The 26,602-nt window shown below is 51.8% G+C and overlaps 1 protein-coding gene across 10 annotated transcripts in view; it reads left to right on the top strand.

Annotated features, from left to right (window-relative positions):
* ATP9B (ATPase phospholipid transporting 9B) overlaps nt 1–26,602 on the top strand; it is a 254,753-nt gene that overhangs the window by 187,857 nt on the left and 40,294 nt on the right. For all 10 annotated transcript variants that reach the window (XM_060611871.3, XM_060611868.3, XM_078435112.2 and 7 more), the window contains 2 exons: nt 14,692–14,804; nt 19,048–19,296. In XM_060611871.3, coding sequence (XP_060467854.1) covers nt 14,692–14,804; nt 19,048–19,296 — 362 coding nt within the window. The remainder of the gene's footprint in view (nt 1–14,691; nt 14,805–19,047; nt 19,297–26,602) is intronic.

The following is a 26,602-nucleotide window of genomic DNA, read 5'->3' on the forward strand; positions in this document are numbered from 1 at the left end:
ACCGAACAGTGTAACACCAGAAAAGCAGTCACTGCTACAGCGTAGAAGTTATGGAGCATTATGGGGCTCCCGGGTGGCACAGTAGGTAGGGGAGCTGACTTGGGCTCAGGTCATGATCTCACGGTTTGTGAGCTCGAGCCCCGCATCGGGCTTTGTGCTGATGGCTCAGAGCCTGGAGCCTGCTTCGTTCAGATCTCGTGTCTCCCTGTCTCTCTGCCCCTCCCCCGCTTATGCTGTGTCTCCCTCAAAAATAAATACAAATGTTTAAAAAAGTTTAAAAAGCAAAAATAAGTAATCTGGGCTCCTGAGCTTTAAAAAGAATTACAAAAAATTACATAAAGCACGTTAGTGAGAGGTGCCTGGGGGGCTCAGTCGGTTAAGCGTGTGACATCGGCTCAGGTCACGGTCTCACGGTTCACGTGTTCGAGCCCCGCCTGGGTCTCTGCACTGAGGGTGTAGGTCCTGCTTGGGGTTCTCTCTCTTTTCCCCTCCCCTGCTCATGAAATAAACTTGAAAAAATCTTCTGCATTTCATCCTCCGAAGGCCTTTTTGTACCAGAGGTCATGGGAGGGGACTCCCGCCGTCACTTCCTGTTTTGAAGACGTGGAGCTTGAGACATTTTTTGGATTTAAAAGTTTTCGGTCTCGACCTTTCTCAGAACCTTTGTCGGTAACCACAAGGTGGACACCACTTACTGAGCACGTCTGTGTGGCACACGCGGTGACAGCCGTGCACTGTCCTTGTCCCGGGCCGTGTGTCAAGTCCACGCGGCCCCAGTCGCAGGTGACGGAAATGGGGGACAAGGTGTGGAGTCCCGTCATGGCTGCGGGCACATCGCAGACACGGCACTGTCCTCGCTGTGACTAAACGTGCTTGTCACACAGGCGGATGGGGGCACTGGCACACGGGGGCTTGAGCCCTCGCCGCTGGGCACCGTGTGGCCTCGGGCAGACGCCGGCCTTCCGGGCAAAGCCCCGTGTTGTTGGCCAGGCAGGTTTTGTGGTGGGCGTTACGCAGGGGAGGCGAGGGCAGTGCGGCCTTGCTCGCCTTCCAGAACCTGCCGGCCCACCCTCTGCCTGCAGCGCCCCCCTGCGGCCAGTAGGCTGCTCTTCGTTCCTTCCTCTGTCGTGGGACTAGGTTGACCCGAAGTCGGCCGGGGCTTAGCAGTCATGGTGGGTGGCTGCGGAGAATCCGGGGTGTGAGTTTGCAGACACGGTCCGCCCGCGTGATTGCGACCAAGCTGTGGTGTGAGGGGCAACCGGAACCGAGAGGCGCCAACGTAGCCGGGAGGCGGCGCTCGGCGTGACCGGGACCAGGCTTGGGCTCGGTCGACGAGCGTTCTGACGGGAAGCGTCCATCACACCGCGCGTCGTTGGCCACAGCCGAACGGAAAATGCAGTCCCCGTGATTGCGTTCCCGCTCCCTTCCCGTGGACGGGAGAGCAGTGCGGTGTAATTAGCTGTGATTAGAGTGCACGTTTCCGGTAAGATCTGAAATTAGTGATGTTGCCATAGTGACATGTGTGCGGCCGCCGGTGCGTGAAATGTGAAGCAGTTCGCTCGACGAGAGCAGACATCTGTTAGCTGCCGGGATGCAGACACCGACAGGGAACACCAGGCATGCGCTGGACCCCGGGACGGGTCGTGGGTACTGGCCACAGTGAGGCCACCGTCCCCGCTCTGGACAGCGCCACCGCTCGTGCGACCGGACCGCGGAGGGCTCGGTAGGCTCAGCTCCAGCCAGGCTGCAGCCTCTTAAAGCGGGACCTTAGTCCCTTGTTGGGGTTCTGATCTTGACGTAGAACAGAGCTTTCCCAAAACACCCCCCGATACGACAGGTTCTTCGGGAGGCACGCGGGGGTCCCAGCACCCGTTGCCCTGCGTGCCCTGCGTGCCCTGCGTTCCTGCTCCGAAGGCCGCCTGGTCTGTGGCGGGTGGCAGCAGCGGAGTGTGGCACGCGTGAGATTTACGAGCGGGCGCGAATGTCCTGGGAGCCAGGGGACGGCGCTCTCCTGCCCAAGGACGACAGCCCGGCCTCGGCTTTCACAGGGTGGAGCGTCTGACCAGTACGGGGATGCTCGGCGCACGCGCCTGCCCGCAGTTTGCAGCGTGCGCCCCTGGGCACGCGGACACACGCGGCGCTCGAGCAGACACGTACAGTCCCGGTTATCGTGACCGCTTGACGGAAAGCCCTGTTTACAGCAGGTACAGTGTGGGACTCGAGTTCGATATGTGCGACGCTTTGAAGAATCGACGCGTACTCGACGGTGTGGTAACTGAGTCTTAATCACTTCCGAGTTTTGTTTCCCTTCCTTCTTTGTAAGGTCCGCCCAGCTAGGCCCTTCACAGGGAAGTCCACGGGCCACCACCCTCGCTCTCCTACAGCAGATCCGGGGTGAGGCCGCATCCCAGCCCGGGAACAGTTGACCTGAAAGCTTCGCGTCTGCCTCTCCAGGGACGTCTCCCCTGGGCGGTTCTGGATCGCATCTGTCGACGCCCTGAGGTGGGCGCCCGCAGGACTCTTCCCTTAGAAGCTAACACCCTCTTTGCCTGCTGTGCTCCTCGTACTCCAGACCGTCTGCCTTAGTAAGGGGCTACACCTCTCCCGCTTTCCAGGAATCACAGACCTCTTCTCAGAAGATACTTTCTGTCCCTGGCGCCATCAGAATGCCAGGTCACTGGGAAGCCCTCCGGTGGCTTCTGTCTGCCCCTCCCGTTGCCGGCCCCTCCTGCTGACAAAGCTGCAGATTTGGGACATACTAACATGTGTTGTATTAAGATGACAGAAATTGCCAAAACTATCAACTGGTTGAAACCATGAAAATTGTTTGACTTGAAAAATAATTTTGCGTCACCGACTCTTTTTTTGTTTTTTTTTAAGTTTATTTGAGAGTGAGTGCAAGCGGTGTAGGGGCAGAGAGAGAGGACAGGGAGAATCTCAAGCAGGCTCTGTGCTGACAGAGCCCGCTAAGGGGCTTGAAGTCCCAAGCCGTGAGGTCACGACCTGAGCCGAAACCAAGAGTTGGACGCCTGACCGACTGAGCCACCCGGGTGCTCTCCCCCCTACTCTTTTAATAACTGATTGAACCCTAGACTTTCCTGCTGTTTGAAAGGGCATAGAAAGTCTGAAACCAGCCCTGAATTCCCTGCTCAGCATTTCAGAAACAAAACACAACTGAACTTTAAAATGTGCCTTTCACATAAAGGAATGTCTTTAATGCAACAAGATGTGAACGTATTTACTCAGATGGCAAAATAACAGCCAAATATTTCATTGTTTGATGAAATGATAGTCGTCTGTTTGAATACATCAGTTACAGCCTCCTTAAAACATGAGTTATTAGCACTAGGAAGTCATACCAGGGGCAGGATGCGTCACCACCCGGCGTTTGACTCCGACGACAGGTCCCCAGGGCAGGCTACTCTCAGCATTTGGCACAGCTGCTGGGCAACCGTCACTGCAGTCGTAGCCTAGGACGCTTTTGTCCCTCGCAAAGCCACCTGATACGCACCGGCAGCCCCCACACTTCCCCTTCCCGCACTCAGCCCTCCGTCACCTCTGACGACCTTCTGCCTCATCAGCCTGACTGTTCTGGATTTCTCACATGGATGGACACACGCTGTGTGGCTTTTTGTGTCTGGCTTCTTTCGCTCAGCATAGCGCTTTCCACGTTCAGCCACGTTGTCGCATCTGTTCGTACTTCATTGCAGGGTAATACTCAGTCGTGCGGGTCGACCACGTTCTATTCACCCACCTGTCCTTTGAAGGACATCGGAGTGGTTTCTGCTTTCTGTCTGTCAGGAAGAATGCCGCTGCGTCCATTCAAGGCTCGAGCCAGGGCAGGTAGGCGAGGAAAAGAAAAAGGCATCCACACTATAAAGGGGAGTAAAACTCGTGTGTGGCATGGTCTTTACACAGAAAATCCTAGGGAATCCCCTAAAGGTCTGTTAGGATCGATAAATGAGTTTAGTAAGGTTTAAAATACAAGACGAATACACAAAAACGAACTGTATTTCTACACGCTAGCAGTGAACTATCCCAAAATAGAATTAAGAAAACAATTCCATTTACAATGGCATCAAAAAATAAAGTCGGTGCCTTATAGTGTTACGATAGCAGCAGGATTCCCCAAATTGATTCATGCACTCTACAGAGTCCCTTTCAGTCCCAACTGCCGCCTTCGTGGGAATTGACAGGCCGACCCTACAACCCCTGTGGAAGTGCAGGGGACGCAGAGTGGTGTCAGCGGTCTTGGGAAAAGAGCAAACCGGGGGACTCCACAGTTCCTCATCACAGAGCCTGCCACCAGGAGGTAGGGGTCAGACAGGGTGGTGCTGCGTGTGAGGGCAGACGTCGGGATCAAGGGAATGGAATCGAGACTCCGGACATCAGCCTGACACCGGCAACTGGCTTTCAGCAAGGCTGCCTCGATACACTGGGGGATGAATGGCGCCTTCCGCAGGCCGTGCTGGGAGAAACCACACGGCCGCGTGCAGGAGAATATCTGGGACCCCTGCCTCACACCACACGGAAATCGGCTCAGCGTGGATCACAGACCTGTATGGAAGCTCTAACATGACCATTCTTTTAAACTGGTTGCTTTCAGAAGCTTCTCAATTTATTTTCTGTTTCGTTCTCCTTGGCTATGTTAAGCACCAGAATAAAGAGCTTTTAGGTATTTGCCTCAGTGTAACATTTGGGTTATAAACATAACCCAAAAGGAGAAAGAAGCAGTTCAAATCTGGATTTAAGTTATCTTTTAATTATTTTAAACTAAATTTTAGTTTATTTTATTTTTTAAGTTTTTTTAATGTGTATTCATTTTTGAGAAACAGAGAGACAGAGTGCAAGTGGGGGAGGGGCAGAGAGAGAGGGAGACACAGAATCGGAAACAGGCTCCAGGCTCTGAGCCATCAGCACAGAGCCCGACGCGAGGCTCGAACTCACGAACCGCGAGATCATGACCTGAGCCGAGGTCAGACACTTAACCGACGGCGCCCCCCAGGCGCCCCTACGCTAAATTTTAAAATCCAACAATATATTTACTACTCCAGCATCTGCTTGTATGTGTCTGTGGGAATGATGTGGGCTCCCATATTTTCAAGGGATCTGGGCACGTTCCTCTAGAGGTTTCTCTAAACAGCAAGAAGCAGAGTGTGACGGCACAGGTGGTGTCGGGGTCCCAGAACTTGAAACGCTGTCACCAGGCTAACTGGGGACAAGTAGCTAAAGCAGCCCGTTAAAATAGCAGTCACTCTTCAGCCCCAGATTCACTGTCCAGAAATAGTCTGTGAGTGGAGCGGTGGTCATGATGTGCCTTTGGTTGTGGAAAATACTTGCTGTCCGCGTGGAGCGTCACGCTTGGGGATGCCTCGTAGTTTATGCCGCCATCACCTGTTGTGTCCCCCGCCAGTAGTCGAACCCCGTTTTCATCGTGTAGGAAACCAGGGGTTTGGACCCGGCAGGTCGGTCGTTGTCTTCATTTGATTTTTCGCGGTAAATGCTCCTAATAGAGGAGTTTGTTGTACTCTAAAATATATCACAGCTAGTTTAATGAAGGACAGAATGTTGCTGAATCAGATGCTTGGCCATATTTCGCCTTGATGAAACCAAACTGTCATTCAGTCATTACATCTAACGCTGTATTTAAATCCACGGACCTCGGAATTGTTTCCAGCTTTGCAGTCACGAAGCAAAGATTGATGGCCCGAGACACAAGGGCCACGCGTGTGAAGAGCAGAGATGTCTCCACCGTCAGGTGCACAAGCTTCCAGACGCCAGTAAGGGCGTGTCCCGGGCTCCCGACCCAGGCCTCCCTGCACGGCTGTGCTTCTCCCATCGGTGTTTTCCCTGCTGAGTGGAACGTCCCCCACAAAGGAGCCAGTGTCGGGGGGACGGTGCGCGGGACGGCACTGAGACCCGTGCCCTGGGCACACGTCCTCGTTCACGCCCCAGAGCCCTGTTCCTCATCTTTGCGTATTTTTGGTGAGGGGGCGTTCAGAACAAACTGTGCAGGTTTCTCCGAGTGACCGGCGTGTGCCGTGTAGGAGATTTACGCGGCTGAGGGACTTGGGTTCCTTTGTCATAGTTCACCTTTAAGCACTTTTTGTATTCCTCGCATCGTCCAGATGGCAGGAATTGGCACTCGTTTGCCCCGTCCACCTGCTGCCTGGGCATTGTGAGTTGAGCACGTGCATACGTGCCCCCAGACAAGCTGGCCGTTGGCTGTGGTGGCTTCCTCCCGTCCGGGCTACGGCGGGATGCTTCTGGTCGGCGGTGTTGTGTTGCCTTGCTGATAACAGCGACATTCGCGTATTGCAGTTCCTTTTTCCTTTTATTGGATACGTGGAAAATGGAGAAGGGGATATTCTCCGAAGTATAGTACAGTTGAGACGACCACGGAGATACGTCTGGAGGGGATGGAACGCGTTCAGGCACCGTCGTTGAACTTGCTTTGTGCGGTCGTTGGCCCTGATCCGTTGGCAGAGCGTTTAACTTTGAAGGGAAAGGCTTGCAGTCAACTGGGTGGGTCGCCAGAAGTGTTGTGTCCAAACGCCAAGGCGCAGAGACGTGGGCTTACGTTCCAGTTAATTCTCCAAAGTTGATCCTTTCCCTCGCTCCATACGCTGCATGCAGCCAGCATTCTCTTGTGGAGAGAGTGGTCCCCAGACTTCGGATCTTGTGACCGGCTTTCTTCTCGGGTGCTCTGATTCAGGCGATACGGGGCTGTGACTTGGGCTTGGGGACTTAAGATCTCCCAGGTCTGCTGGGTGCACACAGTTAGACGCTGAGCCACCCGGCCCGAATGCAGCGTCCACATCCTGCTGGTCCGAGGCCGTGGGGCAGGAGACCTAACCTCGTGGGCATCTTGGACAGCTGACAAGTACCAGTCCCCCCCACGCTACTGCCTTGATGTAAAACAGATGTGATCTTCAAAGAAAAGTCAGCATGGGAAAACAAAATGTTTTATTGTAACAACGTGTAATCTCGAGACTTCTTTAAGTACATGAGCATTAGCCAGTTATATGTGAATAGAACTTAATATTTTTTTTAAATTAGGAAACAGGTATAAAAGTTAATTTATCACTAGGTAAGTGAATGTCTAAAATTACAACTTAAGAACGTAATTTACGGCTAGTGCCTCTGAACACCTCTGTGATTATGACCTGAAGCCTGTCGATGCCATGGCTGAGCATGCTGTGTTGGCGGTGGGCACTGTGACCAGTGTAACCCGGGGACACATGTGTGGCACTATGTGTAAATTCAGACTGTGCTCTCTGAAATCTCATCTTGAAGAATCTACCCCACAGAAATCACGTTTTTATAGCAAAAATTGTAAACCGTCTGAGTATCCATGCTTGGGAGAATCGCCCGACAGAATGTGGTATGTTACAGTGAGTTTATGGTACACCCCGTGCAGATTCCATACTCCTGTGTGTTGCCACGTGAGAAAGTAGTTTATAAACGTGTCCCTGTCTCTGTCAGTGTCCTGTGATTGTAGGAAAGATTAGGAGAGCTTCCATACCGAACTAGGCGATCCCAGAGTGTTAGAGGGTGAAGTGAGCCTTTACAGTGTGTTCCAATAAAACCTAGAGCCTCCAGTTCCGGAACAGGGGAGCGGATGCACTTCTCCCCGTTCCTCCTGCTGATGTGACGTATGGAACGCACACAGGGGGACTGTGAGCGCGGAGGGAAGCAGGCAGGCTCGCAGGGCCCCTGGGACCCCAGGAGTGACGGCGCTCAGTTCCCTGCTGGTCTGCCTCCGGCCGCAGCCCGGGTGCTGGAGAAGCCAGCGGTGCAGAAATGCCAGCGGCACGACGAGCCGCAGGACCAGCTGGTGGGACGGGGGCCTCCTACGCTTCCGTTCCAGCCCTTCCAAGAAGGTGTGCGTGTCAGTGCAGCGGGTGTGGCCCCATGACGTGCCAGATGGAGGGGCCGGCCAGCGCGCCCTCGGCCGTCGCATGCCGCGTGTCAGTGTGTCCGGTTGGCCTGTCGTACACCTCCGACTTGCAGCGTTAAATTCCGTTGTGTCAGTAAAGCTGACGAAGGATCTGTGGCCCCACCCTCTGCCCCGAGGGTCCAGTGGGGACCCTAGACTTGCACCCTTGCCCGGCCATCCGGAGATGGCCCAGCTCCCGGTCCGGCAGATGGAGACCTGACGCGCTGAGCCGGGGCAGGGACGGGGGAGGGGTGGACGCGGCCGCAGGCGAGGGAGGTGCTGGCGCAGACCCACACGCGATGGTGACGCGGAGCCACGTGCACCGCCAGGGCTGCGCCTCTCGGTGTAGCAGAGCAGCCCGTGGTGAGGGGGTGCCGGGTGGCGGGCACGGGGGGCCCCCTCTGTGTATGTGTGCAGCCTTCTGTGAATCCATGGTCCTTTCAAAGTCAGTCGGAACAGAACCCAGCCACCCTTACTCGGGCTGCCACATCTGGGAAAGGTCTTCGCTAAGACTGCTGCCCCCGGCGAGAAACACCACCTGTGTTTGCGGGGGAGTGCGCGTCCCCAAAACCACGACGTCCCTTGGCCTTTGCGGGGGAGCGTGCGTCCCCGTAACTGCAAAGTCCTTGGGAAAAGCACATTCGCTACTTTCTCCTGTCATTGCACTCGTGTACCTGGCAGTCGTTAACTTTTGAAGCTCTAGAACCCTCGTCCTGTGCTCCTCTAGCGTTTCGGGTACCCCGGATACAAACACAGGCCCCTCGATTCCAGCAGCAGGGATGCGCACTGCTCCCACCGGTCTGTGCTCCTCTGAGGATCAAGGGAGGTGACGTTTGTGAAAACAGCGGACTTGCAGAGCTCGGTGTCAGACCGTGGAGCGTTCCAGCTGGAGGGTCCGCCCCGCACGGCAGAGACTGTGTCCTGGGAGGACGGTCCGGGCTGAGCTCAGGGGGCCCGGGGGTCGCAGAGGGCGTGTGACAGAAGCAGCAGCTTGCGTCGGTGCCTGTTCTGCCGGCGTGTTTGCTCTGCGCGTGCGGCCATATTTCTCCCAGACGCCCTCTCGCTTCCGTGACCGGGTTTCAGGCCGTGTGTCTGTCCCGCCACCGGAGTTGCCGGCGTTGGACGAATGGGGTATTTTTCCCATTCACTGTGACGTGAGTGCGTTAAATGTTGTGATTGTTCTTGACAGTTTGAAAACCTGTTGAAACGTACCAAACGCAGCCCAAAAGATCTTTCTAGAAATGACTGATACTTTCTCCTACAGTATAATTTGATCTGCTCTGTTTCCTGAAATGCATTGTAACCTTAACTGAATCTGGTCTTTGAACGAAGCCTCATCCCCCTCGACACAAGTTAGCGCGGCACGGAATCTGGTTGCTAGCTAGCAGCCGTCGGACTGAGGCAGGTTGACACGTGGAAGACAGAATTTGTCATCTCAGGATCTGAGGTCTTGTCTCACTAACGTACCAACGGTCTGACCGTATGCGGCTGGTCCACTTCCTTTGTGCCGTATTTACTTCTGCCTGGAGCGGGGACAGTGCTTGCCCTGGCCGCTCGGCAGGCTGTGGCAAGGGGCGTCCGGCTGGCTGACACCTTTAAAACCACGAGCGAAGGGTCTGTGGCTTCTGTGGAGCCCTGCCGTGTGCATGTGCCCAAAGCTTGAAGGGGTAGGAGGCACAGTACGGCGGGCCCCGCCGCTCCGTGCTGGGGAACTCGGGACGGGGACACCATTGCCAGAGCACAGCCCCCGGGCATGCCGGGCCCCCTCCCCGCCAGCCCTGCGGAGCCCAGATCCCCGAGCAAACTCCCGGCCTCTCCAGCCTCTGGATTTGCACCCTCTTCTCTGTCTCCAGCCCCACCACCACGTCCCTGGTCTCCTAGACCTTCCTCGACTTTGTCCTCCACCGTCACCACCACTGTGCTGATCAGTCACTGTGACCCACGCGGGAGTCCCCAGAACTAAGTCAGGCCCTGGATGCCCTCGGTGACGGGACACTCATCAGTTCTGCAGCCCTCACTGCCATCCTCCTCCAGCGGCTGTGGCCGCAGACCCCGCACGTCTGCCCACCGTGCTCAGCGTCCCCTGGGAACAGACCTGCTCTGTGCTCTTCTCTCTGCCTTTGCACCGCAGGGTTCTTGAGCAAAGGGACCCCCAGTCCTCGTGCTTCGGGCTCTTCGTACATGATCTTACTCACCCTGTGCCACAGCTGGGCAAGGTACGTGGTCTCGTCCTTATTTGCAGACACACTGAGGTGTGACGTTCCTTGGCCCACAGGGAACAAACAGGGCGCACACCCTGATCCGTCAGCCTCCAAGACCCAGTGCGCAGCGATGCCTTTAAGAGAGTTTTTTGCCAGACGCATAAATGAATGCCAAGTGTGTTAGAAATCGATGGGAATGTGAGGGTTGATGGTGTTTGGGGAACGGTGGCTGCATCTTGAGGCCGTGCGGCCACCGGAGCCTGTGGCTGATGTGGGAGGAGTGTGTCTGGTGAGGATGGCGTGGACCCGTCGGGGGAAGGGGAGGCCAGGGGGGATGGGGGGGGATGTGGACCAGTGGGGAGAGGGAGAGGCCGGGGGGGATGGGAGGGTTCCATGTGGACCGGTTGGGGGAAGGGAGGCCAGCGGGGATGGGGGGTCCATGTGGCCCAGTGGGGAGAAGGGGAGGCCAGGGGGCATGGGGGCGGGTCCATGTGGACCGGTTGGGGGAGGGTAGGCCAGGGTTGATGGGGGGGGGGTCCATGTAGCCCAGTGGGGAGAAGGGGAGGCCAGGTGGGGATGGGGGTCCGTGTGTTCCGGTTGGGGGAAGGGGAGTCCAAGGCCGTGCTGTGCATCCAGAGCACAGAACAACCATCCTAGAGGAAGAGTGGGAGGAGCTGGGCGCTACAAGATCGGGAAATGGCGGCGCCTTAAACTCTAAAAGGCCAGCAAAGCCACAGTCCTAGCGGCGCGGCACAGAACAGACCAGTGGAACAGTCAAGAGCCAAAAACACCCACGCACATGAATGGCAGGCAGCTAATGTCCAACGAAGGAGACGAGAACACAGGATGGGGAAGAGACTGTCTCTGCAGTAACAGCCTCGTGCAGAAGAAAGTACTGGACCTTTTTCTTATACCCACAAAACTAGCACAGAACTAAAGACCAGAAACTGCAAAAGTTCTAGAGGAAAACACAGGCCGTAATCTCTTTGACCTTGGCCTTAGCAACATTTGTTTGGATCTGTCTCCCCAGGAAAGGGCAACAAAAACTCAAATAGACCAATGGGATTTCATCAAAGTGAAAAGCTTCTGCACAATGAAGGAAACTGCCAACAAAACGAAAGAGCAGCTACTGAATGGGAGGAGATATTTTCACATCAACCGTCTCACAGGGGTTAATATCCACAAATATGTAAAGAACTTAGACAACTTAGCGTCAAAAAAATTTTTTTTTAATGGGCAGGGGCGCCTGGGTGGCTCAATCGGTTGAGTGTCCGACTTCGGCTCAGGTCATGATCTCACGGCCCGTGAGTTCGAGCCCCGCGTCGGGCTCTGTGCTGACAGCTTAGAGCCTGGAGCCCGCTTCAGATTCTGTGACTCCCTCTCTCTCTGCCCCTCCCCTGCTCATGGTCTGTCTCCCTGTGTCTCAAAAATAAATAAAAACATTAAAAAAAATTTTTTTTAAATGGGCAGAAGACACGAATAGACATTTCTCAAAGAAGACACACACCTGGCCAACAGACACATGAAAAGATGCCCCACGTCAGTCATCAACAAAACACAAATCAAAACCACGATGAGATACCGCCTCACACCCATCAGAATGGCTGAAATCAACAACTCAGGAAACAACAGATGTTGCTGAGGATGTGGAGAAACGGGAACCCTCTCGTACTGTTGGTGGGAATGCCAACTGGTGCAGCCACTCTGGAGAACCGTGTGGAGGTTCCTCAAAACTTTAAAGTAGAACTACCATGTGATCAGTAGTCGCACTTCTGGGCATTTATCCAAAGAAAACAAGAACACGAATTCAGAAAGCCGTCTGCACCCCCGTGTTCCTAGCAGCGTTATTTACAGTGGCCGGGACACGGGCACAGCCCAAGTGTCCACCGACAGATGAATGGTGAGGAAGATGTGTGTCTATACAATACGACTCAGCCATAAAGATGAAACCTTGCCATTTGCGACAGTGTGGGTGGATCTAGAGGGTATTACGCCAAGGGAAACAAGTCAGAGAAACTCAAACGTGTGTAATCTAAACAGACAATAGAGAAACAGACTCCCCAGACACAGAGGTGGTGGCCAGAGGGTGAAACAGGTGAAGGGGATGAAGAGGGACAGACCTGCAGTGACAAAATAAGTACGTCCCGGGGACGAAAAGTGCAGCACGGGGAGCGTGGTCGGTGGTCTGGTAGTAACTCCGTATGGCGCCCGGTGGTAACTGCACTTTTGCAGATCATTTTTTGGGGAGTGCAAAATACTGAATCACTAGACAGTGGCCCCGAAATAGATAGTATATGTCAATTTTACTTCGGTGTTTACAAAGAGAAGAAGGGGTGAACGATTAATACAGAAACAGTAACAGCGCGGAGCGAACTCGCGCTCCCAAGTGCCTGTCCCCGCGGTCCCTGTGGCGTAAGACAGCGAGCGGAGGAGAAGACGCATCTCTTTACTTGGGGTCTTCTGTGACTTGCATCTAGCGGTTTAAAGACCTAAAGAAATAATACTTTACTCCTATTACTCCTAGATGCTCCATGGCACTGTCAGGCCATGGTATCCTTCTCTTTGCCACATACATAGAATCGCTAGTAAGAAGTCGGGTTAGGAGAAGAATTACTCGTCACAGTCCCGCTTCTGAACTGCCTCATTACCGCAGCCCTTTGTAAACCAGTCTCACGTTCAGCGTGTATCAGAGAAAAAAATGTCGACAGGAAATTCTCTGATTGTGTCAGTCTGATAAGTAAAACATTTTTTATTAGAGCAACGTTAAATGATTTTTCAGAGAACTCACCCAGGCACACGTAATAGAGGTGAACTTTGTGCTTATTCTCGTAGGAATTAACGTATGATTTCATTGTCTTGATTTCAGATAAGAGAACTGTCGTTTTCATCTCAAATCTCTGATAGAAATCATTTCTAGAACTTCCCTTATTTCATTTGGAGGCTGACTTGTTTTTAATTACGTTGTTTAATGCAAGCCACTGTTTTAAGCTAATTCTATTTAATGACGACATAACCCAAAAACTGTACTTCTCACATAATTTTGACTTCAGGAAACTTGGGTTCCATTTATTCGAGGTATTAAAAGGGTTAAAGACAAAGTTTATAAGACAAGCACCCGTAAGAGTAGCTGCTCTCTGAAATGCATGAAGGTCTGCTGTATGGTGTCCACTCGTGCAGGACGACGGACGGAGCCACCCCGACACAGTGACGGGCAGCACGGGCTTTCCTCTTACCTGTCACGTTCAAGTGGCCTTCGTGTCCTGGTGGGAGTTTCGAGTTGGATGACCTATTTTGTCTTGAACGCTAGTTCTCACTCATGTGTGTGGAGTCGGGGGTAGATAGGAAAACGCTTCGTGTTTTCAATGTCACGTGTGCCAAAGAAGGCAAAAATCAGTTAATATTTTGTGGGTGTCTCGTAGCCGTGTGGAAAGCCCGACTTTCATTATCACCGATCGGCAATGGGGTTGTTCCTATTCACGTTTATAACGACCTCAGCCCGTGGGTGATCCTTCCGTGTGCCTTGAAGTGAGTGCAGAAAAGCCCAGGGAGGCTGTGTGACAGCACGTCATGGCAGCACGTGACGAACACATTCACAGGCGTCCACATGTCCCCAAGAGCAAGTAAGCAAAAATTATATGCACATGTTTTATGTATATTTTTATGTCAAGTGATATATATTCACAGAGTTTGGGGTTTTCAGAGTCATGATGTGTAACAAGGTGCATTTATGTGTCACTTTTAATGAAAACTCACCATGTTTTTGAAATAATGTTCTGTCTCACTGCCTTTCATGAGGTTACTCACTGTATTTGGCTGTATACGTTTCTGATAGGAAGCCAGACCCCGGAAGTCTCATAAACCTGACCTGTGCTGCTCTCCTGACTGCCTTCCTCACACGCCGGGAGTGAAGTACTTAACTTGTGCGCAGGCACACGTTAGTGGCGGGCACACGGGGACCGGCAGTCCCCAGGAGTGACCCCTGACTGTCTCTGTGGAGGGTCCTCCCCATCTGCGGAGGGCACTGGTCGGAGACCCAGCTCGGGAGAATATGTGCCTTCCTCCCCACGTGCTCTCGCCCCACGTGATACAGATGGACGCGAAGGGTTAAATGCATCTGTTTCTGTTCAATGGAAAATAACTAATTTTTCAAAATTGGGTTTTTAAAAAACCAGTAGGCCTGCTGATTTGGGACTGGCTGATGTCTTTCTCAGGCGGCGTCCTCAGGTGTAACTCCGGAGACCGGCCGCGTCTTCCCCTTTCCTGCCTGTCTCAGAACGTGCAGGACTCACATGTGGGCCAGGTCTCACACGTGAACTGAAAGGCGGAGTGTGCCCTGTCTTCAGGCAGCCACCGCGGAGGGAGCTAGGACGGACGCTGGTCCTCGGCAGAAGGACAGTTTGGGTGCTGGAATTCCAGAGCGTGCTGAGGGGAGGCCTGAGCAGGGAGGAGAGCGTCCACCTGCGGGTGGAAACGTGGGTGGGGAAGTCTTGTGTTCGGCCTGCTGGCCTCCTGTGTGTGCACTGATTTTCGTCTTCGCCACTCCTGTCGTAGGAACCCTCACCCAGAACGAGATGGTGTTTAAGCGGCTGCACCTGGGGACTGTGTCTTATGGAGCAGACACGATGGACGAGATCCAGGGCCACCTCAGGAATCCGTGCCCGCAGGTGAGCTCACGCGCCCCGGCGCGGACGCGTTCTGTGGAAGCCAGCCTGAGCTGTTGTGTCTATTCGTGCAGAAGTCGGCAGACTTCTTTGAATGTCCCAAAACATTCGGTTCTAATTTATAAATCAAGAAGCAGTTTTTGGACTTATTTTATTTTATTACTATTTTTTAAATTTTTTTAAATGTTTGTTTATTTTTGAGAAAAAGAGAGAGAGAGCACAAGCAGGGGAGGGGCAGCGAGAGGGAGACACTGAATCCGAAGCAGGCTCCGGGCTCCGAGCTGTCAGCACAGAGCCCGACGTGAGGCTCGAACTCACAGACAGGGAGATGATGACCTGAGTTGAAGTCGGGTGCTTAACTGACTGAGCCCCCCGGGTGCTCCCTCAGATGTGTTTCTTAACAGTCCCTCTGTTTTCCTTCATAATTAATGAGACTTTCTCATATTTTTTTGCCTTTTCAATAAACAGCAGTGGGCACACCGTACCGTGGTGAGCCCGTCGCCCTGTCGTCCACGTCAGCAGGTGTCCACGCACAGTGGGTTTTGTTTCATCCATAGCCCTTGTCCTTCACCGTGTTTGTAGTGATCCTCAGATATCACGTTATTCCATCTGTAAGTGTGTGGTCTGTATCTGGATTACGTAAGGACGTTTTTGTGGGAGAGGGGCACATGACCTAAGTCTCGTCTTCTCACCGGGGCCTCAGGAGCTGAGGTGGTGAGAATAGGAATTACTTGCTTTCGCACAAGGTTGCAGCCCAGTAGTCACAGCACCTGCCCGACACTTTGTAGGCGGCGGAATCTGCAAGTGACACACGTGTGGTGTGGCCTGGGACGGTCCTGACGCTCCAGGTCCCGACGTCGGGCCCACGGGGCCCTGTGCGTGCACAGATCACAGATCACGAGCGGAGGGACGGCAGACATAGACCATTCTCCAGAGTTTCTTTCAGGCTGCGTGGTTCCTTCCCACAGACTGTTCCCAGGTAGCGTGTGTGTTGCACTCGTGTGGACCCACTGATTCTGTGTAACCGCACCTCACAACCCTGGGGTGTCTGTTTAAGGTCCTTGCACTGAAGGCTGCGGTCGCCGTGGAGGACCAGTCACCGCTTCCGAGGCTGCTTCTCTGTCTCCTCGCCAGTCTTTGGTAGGGTTTAGTCACCACGTAGTAACAGCCACTGTGGTATGTCAGGGAGAGGACCAAGTCTCCCGCCCACCAAGGACGAGGGGCTCACGTGTCCACAGGCTCCCCTGGGCCCTCTGGGAGGCTGTGGACCGTCTGTGTTGACCGTCGTGCTTCCGACCTGTCTTCCTCACACCTGCCCCGAGCGCTTTCTGCTCTGACCAGATTCCAGTGGACTGTCTGCCTTGCGTTTAGTTTGTGAAAACCTTCTCTTTCTTCTGTAACACTTACTAGAATATCGTATACTTTACTTTCAAGATGCTGTCAGATGAGAACCATGATGCGTGTAAGTTTATCGTATGTACTGATCACTTACGCAAGCTCATGTACAAACTGGAAACCCAACGCTTTACTGAGTTGGACGTCACTCATTTCAAGACAGAGTATTCTGAGTGTTTATTTATTTTGAGAGAGAGAGAGCACAAGCAGGGGAGGGGCAGAGAGAGTGGAAGAGAGAGAGAATCCCAGGCAGGGGGATCTATGCGGGACTTGAACTCATGAACCACGAGATCATGACCTGAGCTGAGATCAAGGGTTGGTCGCTTAACTGACTGAGCCACCTGGGTGGCTAAGTATTGTGTAACCTAGAATATTTATTAACAGAAGGAAAATTCTAAGAAGGAAAAGGAAAAAAGACTTCTCTTCTAGTAATCTTTGTCTAGTTGGAAATAGTACCGGGGAACATCTTTTTTTAAAAAAATAACTAATTTACATTATCCATTAGTATGATTTTAATAGCTCCAAATAAGCTATTTTACTAGAAGAATCAAAAGCAGAAAGGATAAGTCACTGTATAAAAACAACAAATATTTAATACTTATTTCCGTGTAAGAGTTCTTTTAAAAATCTTTTTTGTTAGCTATCCGTTGGTTAGACAGTACTTTTCATGTAAAACTGATTTTATTCCTTAGATTCTGTCTTTTTATTAAGATGATAATAGTCTGCCAGGTCCAGTGTAACGTAACAGATCTTTCGTAATCTGATTGTGTTTCCCCGCTGGCAGCACTTGGTGACGGAGGGCATAATCTTTAATGGCATTTGTGTGAAATTAAATCATACGGCCATCAATAAGCATGACATAATTCATAAGGGGGAGTCGGCCGTGGTCTCTGCTGTGACGCAGCCACGGGAGCAGCACGCAGATGTGGCTCTGAGTGCCAGCTGCTGTGCCGAACAGGCAAAGCCTTCATTAGACGACCCTGTAATTTGATGGGCAGAATGTTCACGGTTCAGCGGCTCTACACGTGCCGTCCGAGAGCGGGAGACGCACTGGCTCGGGAGGACTCACGAGCGGCTGTGAACTGAACTGAGGAATGTCTGAGGTCCTGTTGGTGGGGGGGGGGGGGGGGGTGCTCCTCCTCCTCCTCCTCCTCCAGGATGGGCGACGGTGAGTAGCCGCCCGCCTCGCTGGCGAAGGTGAGCTCCCCCGGACACGGCTGAGTGCGACAAGAGCCAAGCACGGTGTAAATGGGGAGTCACCTCGAGAGAGCGCGATTTTGAAATCTGACACGGGGATCATGCTTCCTCCGAACGCGGTGTTTATTGCGTGTAATGATTGTTAGGCACGAAATCAGACCCTAACTTCAGAGGCTGTCACGAGATGGATTAACTTATCGTATTAAAGGAAGATCCATAAGCATTTTCCTCCTGCTGTTAGCTTTATACCACTTGAGATACGGCACTTTTAAAGAAAAGTGAGAGCACTTATGAGTCTACCGTTTGTTCCTCGGCGTACCCCATCGTTAGAGGGAGGATCGGCATGAGTTAGTAAGGACTCAGCAAGTTAATGCCGTGGCCCAAGTGAATCTAGTCAAAGGAAACTCCCAGATTTTAAGTATTGAAACAAATATTTTGGTATGTATGACAACTGTAGTAACAGCTGTTCTGTAGAAGGGAATCCGAGTCAAACCACATAATCAAATCGAGCTACTTTTCTTCCTTCCTTCCTCCCTTCCTCCCTTCCTCCCTTCCTCCCTTCCTCCCTTCCTCCCTTCCTCCCTTCCTTTCTTCTTTCTTCTTTCTTTCTTTCTTTCTTTCTTTCTTTCTTTCTTTCTTTCTTTCTTCTTTCATTGTTTCTTCTTTCTTCCTTTCTTCCTTCCTTCCTTCCTTCCTTCTTCTTTCTTTGTTTCTTCTTTCTTTGTTTCTCCTTCCTTCCTTCCTTCCTTCCTTCCTTCTTTCTTTGCTTCTTTCTTCTTTCTTTCTTTCTTTCTTTCCTCTTTCTTTGTTTCTTCCTTCCTTTCTTCTTTCTTTGTTTCTTCTTTCTTTCTTTCTTTCTTTCTTTCTTCTTTCATTGTTTCTTCTTTCTTCCTTTCTTCCTTCCTTCCTTCCTTCCTTCCTTCCTTCTTCTTTCTTTGTTTCTTCTTTCTTTGTTTCTCCTTCCTTCCTTCCTTCCTTCCTTCCTTCTTTCTTTGCTTCTTTCTTCTTTCTTTCTTTCTTTCTTTCCTCTTTCTTTGTTTCTTCCTTCCTTTCTTCTTTCTTTGTTTCTTCTTTCTTTCTTTCTTTCTTTCCTCTTTCTTTGTTTCTTCCTTCCTTCCTTTCTTCCTTCCTTCCTTCCTTCCTTCCTCCCTTCCTTTCTTCTTTCTTCTTTCTTTCTTTCTTTCTTTCTTTCTTTCTTTCCTTTCTTTCTTTCTTTCTTTCTTTCCTCTTTCTTTGTTTCTTCCTTCCTTCCTTCCTTTCTTCTTCTTTCTTTGTTTTTTCTTTCTTTCTTTCTTTCTTTCTTTCTTTCTTTCTTTCTTTCTTCTTCCTTTCCTCTTTCTTTGTTTCTTTCTTTCTTTTTCTTTTTGGTATTTTATTTTAGAGAGATTGAGAACATATACATGAGCAGGGGAGAGGAGTAGAGGGAGAGAGAGAGAATCTCAGGCAGGCTCCAGGCCCAGCACAGAGCCCAGTGTGGGGCTCGATCCCATGACCTGAGCCAAAATCAAGAGTTGGACACTTGACCGAGCCACCCAGGCGCCCCAAGCTGCTTTTCCTATCCCTAGCTAACTAGCTTATAAAAATAGCATATGCTAATAACTCCAGCATCAACTATATTGTATTTTCAACTTTATGACATTCCGTATTTTACCAGATGCAGTCCCAGGCTGGCGGAAACAATGCCAGTTCAACGCCCCCGAGAAAAGCCCAGTCTTCAGCTCCCAAAGTCAGAAAAAGTGTCAGCAGCCGAGTGCACGAAGCGGTGAAGGCCATCGCGCTGTGCCACAACGTGAGCCCTGTGTACGAGTCCCGAGCCGGTGTGGGCGGGGAGGCCGAGTACGCCGAGGCAGATCAGGACTTCAGCGACGGGAACCGGACCTACCAGGCCGCCAGCCCGGACGAGGTCAGTTGGGGCCTCTTGGAGAATCAGAGTACAGAACTCATCACCTTGGGTTTCAGTCGGGCTCAGAAGGCGCGAGAATGAGTTCTCTCACGGGGTGAGAGGCGAGCTTTACCATAGTTCTAGCAGGCCTTAGCTACGGGCCAGGGGCCACGCGGCTCTTCCCGGCTGGCAGCCCCTGGCGTCAGGGTCCTTTCCAAGACGGGCCCTTGGTCTCAGTGTGTCCACATCTCCCAAAAAGTCTAAGTCTGTTACCGGAAAGCACATGAGAGAATCCAGAACTTTTGTGACCAAGTCCCATCTTCCTAAAGCTGCTGAGACTTGGGCTGTTCCTGCCTCATCGTCCTCTCTCTCCTCCAAGTAAATTTCCAGGGCTTTTTGGGTTTTTTGTTTTTGTTTTTTGCCAGAATTGAGATATAGTGTATCTATTTCAAAAGAGAATTGGGATGCAAATCGTCTCAAAACTCTGCAGAAGACAAACGAAACAGTAAAATCCTAAATGCAGTAAATTAGTCATTTCTACCTTTGCATCATTTTTTGATTTTTAGATTGTTAAATTAATTTGTCCAATTCCTGTACAGCCAGTATATTTTAAACACAGTTCTCTTATGTATTGTTTTCTACTCCGGGTTCTTCAGAGATGATTCTGTCATCAAACTGTGGAAGCAAACAAGCTTCTTTACCTGCTAAAACTGGATCATATAATAACCCCCAATCACAGGGTGTTTTAACCTTTATTTATTTTTGAGAGAGAGAGAGAGACAGACAGACAGAGCATGAGCGGGGGAGGGGCAGAGAGAGAGGGAGACACAGAATCCGAAGCAGGCTCCAGGCTCTGAGCTGTTGGGGCCCAAACTCACAGACCTTGAGAGCATGAGATCATGACCTGAGCCGAAGTCAGGGGCTCAACTGACTGAGCCACCCAGGTGCCCCAAAATCATAGTTTTTTTAAAAAAGTCTGATGTTTTAAAAAGGAGCCCGGTGATTCTTGTTATCAACGTTATTTCAGAAGAGCAGGGTCCTTCCACTGTAATAACATCACTGCAGGGAAACTGGGTGTCGCATTACTGCCGGGGTGTCAGCATCGGGAAGCTGGTGAGGCCGCGGACGCTCAGGGCCACATTGTGCAGCTGGGAACGGGAAGTGGCGGGTGCTCCCACACGTACCCCGCAGAGCCTGGAACCATTGCACCCTGTTTCAGTGATTAAAATCAGTCAGGAAGTCACAAGGTAAGCGGTGAGTTTAAAGTGTTAGGAAAGGCATCCCAGGAGTAACGGCCGAGCCAGCTTGTGGCCGCGGGCAGAGAGGACCGTGCAGCCTGTGTTGCGGGGCTGAACGGAGGAGCCCTGGCCAGGCTGGCACATCTGGAAGGGGCTTGTGTCCTCTCCCTGCAGCGGGAGAAGGCGGGTTGTGACCGTCCTGACGTGTCTCGTTCCCAGAGGTGCCCTCAGCCCTTGTGTGCGGCCTCCTGGGGCGCCACGGGTGGACACATCGGCACCCTTGATCCTGTCCGCACATCAGGTGCGCTCACAACCTCGATTGTCTTTTGTCTGTTTTGTTTATCTGCCTTTTTCTGCGCACGGGCTCAGTTCCACCGGTGATTGTTGGGTGGGCCTCGTGGGGCTGGACGCTTCTCCATTCTGGGGACGCGCTAAGGTGCACCCACGGCTGAGAGCCCCCGGGTCCTGGCCGTCTTCCCGCGGCCCCTCCCAGGGCGTGCTGCCAGCGCCCGAGCCAGGAGCCAGGTGGGCCAGTGGTCTGAGCGGTTCCTGGGCAGCGCCCCCCAAGGGTCCCCCAGTGGAAACAAAGACGTGACTTCATAATGATGAAAACAGCACCTCCAGATTTGTAGTGTTTTTTTACAAAGCTTTATGCACTGCTGTATTTTCTGGAAACCAAATTCATTTTTGCGGATTTAGTTACATTGGCATTTCTTCGATTATTTAGTCAAGAAATTATCTGATAGTAACCAGAACAAACTAAGTTAGAAATTAGGGCAACGCGTCATTTCTCGTGTAAGAACTTAAAGGTGGTGAGAAACCAGCCAAAAAGGTAGAAGTTGGGTTGTTTTCCTTTCGCCGTGGAAAGCCCAGACCAGGGCCGCTGCTCCTCTCCCCCCTCAAACTCACGCCTGGAGCCCCCTCCTGGTGTCTGTGCCCACACCCGCACGTCCTCCCTCCTGTGGCCGCTGTCGCGTCCCTTGCACCCCTTCCCCGCAGGGTCCTCCCACGGGCGCCCCGAGTGCCGCACCCCGACTTCTGCCCGGGCGTCTTCGCCTGCGCCCACCAGGCGCCCCGTCCTTGGTTCTCGTTGATGAGGACGAGATAAAGGGAGCCCTTACTGTTTCGTAAACACCATTACTGTTGGACAGCTTTACAGTAACTCTGTTACTCTTGGAATTACTCGGTTTTCTTACACTGAAAAGAATGAAAAAGGCTGAAGACAAAGCAGGGTCTCAAATCTGCTTGATCCTGAACCATTACCTCCACGGTGTCCTGTCTGGGTCACCCTCTGGCACATCCTGGGCGCAGGGTACGTGGTGCTGCAGGGGTGTGGGGGGGGCAGGCTGTGCTCTTACTGTGCCTCCTGGGACCCTCGTCTTCCTTCTCGGGTGTGTGGGTCTCAGCCAGGCCCCCCTCCCCCCTGCGGATGTGGGGTGCACGGGTCTCAGCCGGGCCCCCCCGCGGATATGGGGTGCACAGGTCTCTGCCAGGCCCTCCCTCTCTCCCACAGGTGTGGGATGCATGGGTCTCAGCCGGGACCCCTCCACTTGCAAATACGGGGTGTACAGGTCTCAGCCGAGCCCCCCATCCCTTCCGTGGGTGTGGAGTGCGCAAGTCTCAGCTGGGCCCCTCCTCCCCCTGCAGATGTGGGGTGCACAGATCTCGGCCGGGCCCCGAGGCCCAGGCCGTGCAGGGAGGTGTGGGGAGCAGACCTTGGTAATTATCCAGAAACCAGTCTCCTGGCAATATCAGGCCACGACATCGAGTGGGAACCAGAGCCCTGGGGTTTGTAGCCTTTCCCTTTTCGATACCTAATGAACTGTGATGACCGACTGCATCTTTTTGTGAGTCACAGTGTCACCCCGCCCTCTCATTTGGGGGGTATGGCTCAGGCCGTGAACGTTGGATTAGCGGCGGTGCTGTGGGTTGTCGAGAAGCTCGAGAGTGTAGCTCGTTGTGTATGGAGGAGACTGGGTGCGTGTAGGACCAGGCCCCCCACTCCCTCAGGCACAGCCGCCTCTGGGTGTCGGCGTCCAGTAACACCGGGAGTGTTGCATTCCGCACGTAGACGTAAGAATCTGGTGCGTGTGTGTGTGTGCGCGCGCGCGTGTGTATTTGGTAACAGGAAACGCAGGAGAAGCTATAAGATGAATAGCTAAGATTTATAAGATCTGTAAGTTGCCGTCTCAGCGTTCCGGTGGACACTTTGAGACAAGTGTAGGCCACTGGCGACTGCTCTGTAAAGGAAATGGACCACATTCCTTTTCATGTAAGGAAAGGGTTGAATACATCGTGTTCTGTGTTATAACGTGCTAGAAATTGTCAAGAATCCCATTTGATTATGGATTAAGAATTATTTCTCAGTCTTAAGCACAGGAAGCTGAGACCACAGATGTTTCTCAAGAAAAATTGTATTTGTTTTAAAAATATTATATTACGTATTTCACCTTAATACCTGCCAAAAAGAAATATGAATTTCCTGAAACTACATGGGATTTTTGGGGTGCCTGGGTGGCTTAGTTGGTCGAGCATCTGAATCTTGATTTCGTCTCAGGTCATGATCCCAGCATTGTGGGATCGAGCCCCACGTCAGGCTCCGTGCTGAGCGTAGAGCCTGCTTGGGATTCTCTCTCTCCCTCCCTCCCTCCCTCCCCCGCACTCCCTCACCGCTACCTCTCTACCCTCCTCACTCTCTCTAAAAAGAAAGGAAGGAGGAAAAGAAGGAAGGAAGAAAAAAATACATAGGGTTTTTTATCTTTGGTTTTTTATGTAAGTCCTAACACTTTTTGAATCTTAAATTAGGAATTCACAGTAGAGAGGGATTTCGTTGATTCCGAGATTACGAGAACTAAATAGAACTGCTAATCTTATAATTAAATTTTTTACTTGTTTACAATTTTCCTTCTACTTTGGAGATTGGGCAATGATCAGAAGTAGCAGCATGTTAAATAACTTAAAAAAATCCCCAACAGATTTTAAATCTGAAAATGAAAAAATAGACTTTGTCATAATTTTTAAAGAGCTTTATTGATGCAGTGTCTGCAAATCCCCGAGGCCCAAGGAAAATCATCTAAATGGTTCATTATTTAGCTTATTGAACTTTGCTGCAGTTAGGTTGACGGATGATGGCAGTGTTCCCAATCACCAAAGCACCGTTTTAAAAGCATTTTTTATTGAATAAAGTGCTTAGAATATTGCACCCTGGAGCTTTGTTCAGGGAAATGGCTCAATTGATGGTTTCTGTCTGACCTCAGCGTTGACCTATCACAACACGTGTGGTTAATAAGCAATGCTATCGCTCGGGAGCTTTGTAGCAGATTCCGCCTCAGCACTCCGCCCTCACGGTCCCTGCGTACTCCCGGCTCTCGCGTCCTCTTTGTCTTTCGAAAGGACGCGCTGAAGTCGAACGTTCCTGTGTCCGAGTCTGACGTCACAGTTGCATTTCCTCACAACAGAAGCGGCCTTCCTTTCCATTTTCCTGCAAACAGAGGGTCTTTTCCCTCCCTGCGGATGTGCGCAAGTGAAGGTCTCATACAAATAATTGCATTCCGGGGCAGCTCATGTTAAACTGAGGTGCGGTCACTGAATACTTGTGGCGACGTGTGGTCGTGGAACGCGGGTGATACTTTAAGGTGCGGCAGGTGGCAGTGCTGGAGTGGCAGCAGCTCGTCTTGCATTCATCCCGTGGAGCCCCGATGCCCTGTCCTGTTCCTTATGATAAGTGATCAATAGTTCATTTTCTCTACGCGAGTAGGAAGTTTCACTTGCCCGTCGCTTTGTCTCTACGGCGTCAGCAGAGCGAATTGCAGCTTAGTGAACAGTGGGCGTTGCCTGGAAATCCCTGGACAGAGTTGCAACCCAGCCCCCTCCAGCTGTCCTGTGTCCAGCGCAGGTAGAGGAAGCCAGGACCCCGAATGTCACGAGCAGTCCTGGCGGGTACGAGCTCAGTGGGCAGAGCCTTGGCGTTGGAAGGTTGTCAGCTCAAGCAATCAGGGCATATGGTGACACAAACCTTGAAGGGCTCTGGTGTCTTTTGGTCCAAAAAGATCAGTCGGCTGTGACTTTAAGGACTGCTGACTTCTGAACGCTAGCTACTCGCTAGCAATGTTCTCGTCCGCACCGTGGCCTCATCCTGCACGTAGGCGAGGTCTGCGTTTGCATATTATTTTCAGGTGTAGATGTTAGCTCCTCACTTAGACGTTTCTTGGTAAGAATCGGCTAAAATTTATGCCAGACTACGAGTGGATTATTTAAATATAGAAGAATATCACATCCTTACTGGCACTGCTTCTGGACTTACCAAAGCGAGCCGTCCCGCGCACGGTGTGCTCTCGTTTTACACTCACTTTGTCGCGGGTGCTCCTCACAGTGGGACGGACCGTGGCGCTTGTCAGCACGTGTGGGCTCAGGTCCCTGTCAGCGTTGGAAGCCCTGCTCTCGGGAGCAGCAGAGAAGGCGCACGCACGGCCCGCCGTGACTGTTGGGGGCAGTTTTTCCGGGTGACCAGCTTGCCTCTCGTGTTCGTGACTCCATTCGGTTATGAGCGTGCTGGTGGGACCGCAGTGGAAGATGTGTGGGTCAGTGATCGGGTTACGATTTCAAAGGCGCCTGGTAAGAAATGCATCCCTGAGCAGAACTGCCAGGTGTGTGTGTAACTGCCAAGAGGAGAAAAGTAATGTCCCCAAGCTTTTCGTTAGTAATAGCACAGAAGTTTCTGGATAATGGGATCGTAGGGAAAAATTAGTGATCAGACCTTGCCTCATATTCTGTTTTCTCTCATGCGGTAGGACCCTGGGAATACTTTCCTGTACTGGCTTCTGAGCATGGAGAGGTGACAATGTGTTCATAAGTTGCCCGTGACAAGGGTTGGATGTCACTAAGCGGCCTGTGGCTGACATTTAGCCCAGGCTTCCTCCAAATGTAGTTTTTATATTCACGTTTCAAGTCTCTTTACCTTTGTATTATTGTCAGTAGTCACATTATTAGAAATTTCTATAAGCTCAGTAATCCTAGAAATAGTCATTTGAAATGTGAGCCTCTAAGCTCTGAGCTCTCTTCACATATCAGAGGAATACCTCTCAGGATCACATCCTAGTACGTCAGCAGCCGCTTCCGTAGGAACATGGCAGCGCCCGAGGAAGATGTGACAAACTAACCCCCCACGTTTTATTCAGGTAGTGACAAGGCTGCCTGACCAGATGAGATCACGTGGAGACCGAAACTTTCTCACTAAGGAGCCCACGCCTGAGTGCCAGGAAGGTTTCGTGCTCTGTGGGCCACGGATACGGGAGCCGGGGTGCTAGGTGGCCCACACCGTCACCGTGAGCGCCCCCAGGGAACAGGGAAAGCCGCGTGCCCTGCTTCTGCCCACGGAGAGGGCCTCACCGGGATAGCGGGCAGCAGCGCGTTACCTGCTCCTGAGAGGGATTCTGAGCCGGAGACCTGACAATTTCTCTCCACCCTCAGCAGCTCTGTGTGTACGTCCTGTTAGTGTAGGGAATAGGACCCGAGAGAAGCCATGGTCAGGAGAGGCCAGGACATGGCGTGACCTCCGTGGGGACGCTGGACAGCTCCTGCTCGCACTGTAGCAGGTGCCGTCAGCCGACGAAAGTCCGCTTCTGCCAGGGGGCACCCTGCCGAGCACCCTGCAAGCCAAACCGGAGGCAGTGCTCTCACCCGTAAGGAGAAGTAAGTGAGCTTGCGTCCGAGTAAACAATTTAGAAGACAAAACAAAACCAAAGGAAATAAAAGGAAAGGAAAACAAAAAGGAATGGCTGAGAAGGCAATAAATTCAAAAGCTACGTAAAATGGGAAAATGACTGGCAAAATTAGTAAATAATACCAAACAGTGAATGCAGACTAAGCATACACACAAAATTTGCACGTGAGGAGTGTATACCAGACAAACAGGCTTCAATTTTTGTGAGTGTACTGAACAGCCCCAATGCTAATATTTTTGAAAAGTTCATTAAGTAACCCTGTTCGGGAAAAATATAAATTAGCCAAGTGGAGTCTAAAACACCTAAAACCTGAGTAGACCACAAACAAAATTCAAAAAGTTGCCAAAACCACTTTGGACCAGACAG

This window comes from Panthera onca, chromosome D3 (assembly GCF_046562875.1).
Source record: "Panthera onca isolate mPanOnc1 chromosome D3, mPanOnc1 haplotype 2, whole genome shotgun sequence".
Classification (NCBI taxonomy): Eukaryota; Metazoa; Chordata; class Mammalia; order Carnivora; family Felidae; genus Panthera; species Panthera onca.